Source organism: Triticum dicoccoides, chromosome 7A (genome assembly GCF_002162155.2).
Source record: "Triticum dicoccoides isolate Atlit2015 ecotype Zavitan chromosome 7A, WEW_v2.0, whole genome shotgun sequence".
Classification (NCBI taxonomy): Eukaryota; Viridiplantae; Streptophyta; class Magnoliopsida; order Poales; family Poaceae; genus Triticum; species Triticum dicoccoides.
Genome location: NC_041392.1, coordinates 745,836,578 through 745,841,942, shown reverse-complemented (window position 1 = coordinate 745,841,942; position 5,365 = coordinate 745,836,578). Strand labels below are relative to the sequence as shown.

General features: G+C 41.9%; 1 protein-coding gene across 2 annotated transcripts in view; it reads left to right on the top strand.

The window, feature by feature from the left end:
* LOC119330662 (lysine-specific demethylase 5B-like) overlaps window positions 1-3,078 on the top strand; it is a 15,292-nt gene extending 12,214 nt beyond the window's left edge. The window contains exons 26-33 of one of the 2 annotated variants that reach the window (XM_037603779.1): window positions 218-338; window positions 411-484; window positions 563-707; window positions 853-1,002; window positions 1,561-1,656; window positions 1,743-1,838; window positions 1,917-2,128; window positions 2,454-3,078. In XM_037603779.1, coding sequence (XP_037459676.1) covers window positions 218-338; window positions 411-484; window positions 563-707; window positions 853-1,002; window positions 1,561-1,656; window positions 1,743-1,838; window positions 1,917-2,128; window positions 2,454-2,715 — 1,156 coding nt within the window. In that variant the 3' untranslated portion in view covers window positions 2,716-3,078. Of the gene's footprint in view, window positions 1-217; window positions 339-410; window positions 485-562; window positions 708-852; window positions 1,003-1,560; window positions 1,657-1,742; window positions 1,839-1,916; window positions 2,129-2,453 lie in introns of those variants that run through there. The other variant, XR_005160193.1, reaches the window with a different exon arrangement.
* The last annotated feature ends 2,287 nt before the right edge of the window (window positions 3,079-5,365 follow it).

Here is a 5,365-nt window from a genome sequence, read left to right as displayed (position 1 = left end):
TTAACCAAGAGAAATTGTTGGGGAGAGCGCTCAGCCTGTCGACGTCACCACACTATTTTTATGCTCAAGTAAATGCATTAAAAATGATTTTTTTCTGCGAGCATTGAGTGAAGGGAACTAGCTAGTTCGGTCAAACTATGCCTTCTCGATACTGTTTGTCATGTTTTATTTTTCTCTGCATTTTCTCAGTCTGTTGACTGAATGATCTATTATGCAGGTACCACAGCTTTTGTGCCGAACCACTGCTTGCTTCTAAACGAACAACCACTGAATATATTTGTCCATTTTGCTTCTGTTTAGAAAGCGGGGATCCATTAGAGAAAGGAATACAAGAGAAGGTACTTATCAGTTTGATAAATCTGATTAAGTCTGATTGATGTTATATTCTGATACCGATGCAAATGTTACAGATCTCTAAAGGGAACCGTCCTGCTCTTAGTGCACTTAGTGAACTCCTCAGTTCTACAAAGGGTTTCTACACAGGGTAATTTTAAAAATAACTATTTAATTTAAACTTAGATTCCTCATTTGGGCTTACAAAGGTTCACCTGACCTTTAATAGAATTGAGGAGTTGCATTTGTTGGAAGAAATTATCAAGAAGGGTTGTGACTTTAAGTCCTCTTTGGTGCAAATTTTGCATGACGTGGATTCTTGCAACGGGAATGATCTTAGTGTGATGTGCAAACCTCTTCTGGTTGCTCTAAAGGTGATTCTTGGCAATCTTATCCCTTATTTTTAACAATTTTTTATGAACGTTAGATGCTCTTGACTCTGAAGTGATGGATCTGTTAGAACTTAGAAGATATAATTAAGTATGCCATTGCTATTTACCTTTTTGGTCATTTTTGTAGGCAACATCAGCTGCTGGCTTATATGATCAGCAGATCAACCGTAACATTGAGTTGGTATTGAACAGATATATATGGAAGAAACGAATTCATAAAATCTTGTACGGTGGAAAAAAGGCATCGATCCAACACGTGATACGCCTTGATAAAGAGGTAATATGATTTAAACTATACCTTTTCCTGTTAGATCATTTAATTCGGTGCTCGGTGATGGATAGAGCATTCGGTGCTTAGGCAATGATGCTAACTTAGTAGAGATACCAATGTGGGAAACTGAGATGTGGATAGTATGATAGTTTTAAAAGAGGGGTCTATTACAGTTGTGTTATGGAGTTCAAGATTCACCCCTTACCTGATGTCATGTGATGAACCATTTAGCTTAGACCGTTCTGATTCTGTTAATGGAACATAATCTCCTTATTCCTTTGATGACTTTGTCACTGAAAGCAAATGTGGAAGTTCTGAATGATGTTTAGCTGTATGAAATAATAATAACTTGAATTTATTTCTCAACTATCATTTGTATTGTGGCAATAGTTACAATTTCTACTCAGTGGTGTGTCCATGGTAATGTTTCCAGTTATGCTCTTCATTTAAATGAGCCTCTTTGCAGTGCATCATGTAGTTCTATATCTTTAATTTTTCTTCAATGGCAATCTAATTTTAAATTCACCCGGCCTGATGTATTCTTTAATGCACTGATTCTATTAGGGTTCAAATTTAGAGATATCTGGTGAAGATTTCTTCAAGTCACAGATTTGTGAAATAAAGGAAACCAGTCAGCAGTGGCTAGCCAAAGCAGGAAAGGTGAGATGCCAGTTTCTTTTGTTATTTGCTCTGTAAGATGGGAATGAAACCCTGCATACCTTAAGACCATGCATGCTGTGCTGCAGGCTGCGTTTGATTGTGGCGAGCTTCCACTTGATCTTGTATATGAGCTTATTGTTCAAGGGGAAAATCTATCTGTACATGTTGAGAAGGAACTAAAGGTAGATATGCCAACTCTAGATCTCATTATTCATTGAGCTGTTTGTTGGTTCTATCCTCACCAGCAAGTTCCATTGCAGTTACTCAGAGATCGGAGCATTCTTTATTGCATTTGCTGCAAGCCATATGATAACAGGGCCATGATAGCATGTGATCAGTGTGACGAGTGGTATCATTTTGATTGCATCAACTTGTGTGGCCCCCCACCAAAAACATTCTATTGTCCTGCTTGCAGTCCTAATAATGGCGAAGGGTTTATATCACTTCCCCGGTCAGCCAGGGAGGAGGATAGGTATGTACTCATTTTAACCATGTCCTTGGAGCTGTCAAGCTTGGTCTAGATGTTTGCACTGCATGATGTGCTTGCTTGGAGTAATGCATTGATAACTTTATGTGCTAGGATAGCATGAACCAAGGATGTTGGGAGTCATTGATTAGTGGAATTAAGACTGCCAATATGACAAATATTCTTTTTATTTATGATTATTCTGGAAATGATCCATAAAAACAGCCCATTAGCATGTCAAGGCGCTGGTAGTGTTGTTTTAATTGCTCGTGCTTACCCTGTGCATTTAATTGCATGTTCTTTCATATAACTCGTTTTCCCCATGCCTCAGATCAAGCGCCGAAGCAGGATCTCACACTCCTCCAGCATCTGGTGACGAACCAGAAACTGTGGAGGATAATAAGTGTAGCAGCAACACCCGGGAGAAATCCCAGGTTAGGGTAGATTTGGTAAAGCTTCTGCGTCAAGATAGCGAAATAGACAACACTTGGCGGGACGGCAAAAGGATTCCCCACAGAACAGCCAGAAGACGTAGCGATTTCATGGGACATTCCCAAGACATTTCTTCCCCTTTTAAAGGCCCTAATTTGTAGCATGTACAAATTCTTCTTCAGGCTAGTTTTTTTTTCCCTTTCCAATTCTTTCATGTGCTTATGGCTGATCAACTTCTGAAAATGGCGGGTTTGCGCCACCAGTTTTGATCTTGCCATCGGTTGTAGCTTGCCAGAAATAGTCTGTGCTGGTTAGTGGTAGCCTGACTAGCGTCGCACTGGTTTTTTTTACCCCAGTAACCAATACATGATTCCTGTTAGGGCTCGACGGCACATCCATTGTATATGATGTGTAAAGGTTCGAGCTGTAGTGCATTTGTTGTTAGCATTCCTGTAAAAGCAAAGTGTACTCTTTACCTGTGAAAAGAAGTTTCTTTATTAATAAAAGATGAAGTTTGATTTGCATTCGGTGTCTATATTGCAGGTTGTTATGTTGTAGTCAAGATGAGTGTCCACTGTAACTTATGACTTCTCCACAGATATTATTTAGTTGGTTTTCTTCTGTACAAATTATGAAAAAGACGATGTTACTTGGTTGTTTTCTATTGGTAAATCAAGAGAGCATTCTGGTGTCCATTGAAGGCATGCTGACCTCTGCTCCGTATCTCTGCGCATTTATAATTTATACAACATGCTTGCTTTATATTTGATGGGTACATTTACCGGTATCGCTTGTATACAAGGAACATAACATAGATCCAACGGAAATTCAAAGGCGCACCCGAGAGCACATTTTTATTTTCTTTCCAAATGTAAAAAATTAAGGCATGCACATTTGCTTGTAGAACTTCCTTTTGAATTTCTTGCTCTTTTGGAGCACTGAAGTTTATTGTTCTCTCTTGGCACCAAACGACCTTCCCCCACCCAACCCCCCTAATACGAAAATTTACAAGTACGTGTAAACATGAGCATTCATGTATGTAATTTTTTGCAGAAGTGTTTTTCATAGGTAAGTACCCTTATCATGAACACAGAGGAGGGCTCAGGCGAGAGAAACCGGATTCGTCCTAAGATAAGCACACCTCCCGATCATCCGTGAACCATGTAGCAGGACATGCTAGTGCGATGCAATAATATAGTATTAACATATACCTCACATAATAAGCCTGGTATGAGTAATATATATATATATATATATATATAAGGAATGCAGTTCAGTTTTCGGGCAGAATCGGCAAGTAATTCCAGGCGCATTTATAATTTATTGAACATGCTTGCTTTACATTGAAGGGTACATTTACCGGCATCGCTTGTAGAAGCAACATAACATATTTTTTTGGTTTGTGTACACTTGCTGTAATAAGAAATTGGATTCAAGGAAAAATTCAAAGATGCACCGAATTTTCTCAAAATTTTAAGCAGGTACATTTGCTTGTAAAACACCATAATGGATTTCTTGCTCTTTTAGAGTGTCAAAGTTTGTTGTTCTCTCTTGGGACCAAACAACCCCCTCCACCCCGCTTTTTTTTTTTCTATGAAAAATTTGCAAGCATGGGTGAACATTGGCATTTATGTATGTAATTTTTCCCACAATTGTTTCTCTTAGTTAAGTAGTGGCTGTAATGAATTAATCGTTCGTGAGAGGAGCATATCCCACATTGCTTCTCTTCCGGATCCCATCACACCGCTATACTCTATCGGTAAAACTAGCACCCTTTAATATGCTCGCACGCCTATCTCCCTTTCACCGCAATAACCGGCGAACCAATTGGCCGTCAACATAGAGGAGGGGGCCTAGGCAAGATTCGTCCCAAGATAAGATCATCCGTGCACCATGTAGCAGGCAATGCCTGTGCTGTGCAATACAGTAATATAGTATTAACATATACTACCTCGCATAATAAGCCTTGTATGCCACTAGAAGCTACTTTCCCCGTCCCATAATGTAAATCGGTTTTTGACACTACATTATGCATTCTGACGCTCTTGGCCAGGGCGTGACTAACGGCCTTATTCACCACTAGAAGCTACTTTCCCCGTCCCATAATGTAAATCGGTTTTTGACACTACATTATGCATTCTGACGCTCTTGGCCAGGGCGTGACTAACGGCCTTATTCACCTGATGGGTGCATCCACCGGTTGTAGAGGATCGTTTCTACGGGTTCACACTGGTGCAGGGCGGCTCGAAGGTTGTCTGACATTAAAGTTGAAAACGTCTTGCATTATGAGACCGGGAGAGCGGTAGAAACCATGCAGAGGGCACGCTATTTTTTGGATAGATGACATGTGTGTGAGAGTGAGGGGGAGGGGTTGTGAAACACCAAACATGTGTTGAGGTTGTGGTGAGTCATGTGTTGGTTGGAAACTTGGAATGGAACCAAAACCAACCCCAACCCCAACCCCACTCTCTCATCTCTTTCTAGGGTTTTAGCAAGCAGCTTTTCCTTGGGCCTCCACTCACCCACACTCGTCTCCCCTCCCCCTTCTCGCCGGAATCCATCCGTCCATGCCGCGCCGGCGAATCTAGATAGGGTTTCTCCCTCGCCGCCGCTGCCGCCCTCCTACTCCTCTCCCTCGCCGCCGCCGCCCGCCGTCGGATGAATGGACTCCACCGACGACTCCTCCTCCCTGGCGGCCTCCTCCGGCGCCGCCTCCTCCTCCCCCTACTACGTCCACCACCGCCCCTCCCCCTCCCCCTCCACCGCCACCCAAGCCCCCGCCTTTCCCTCCCCTCCGCTGCCTGACGCCTA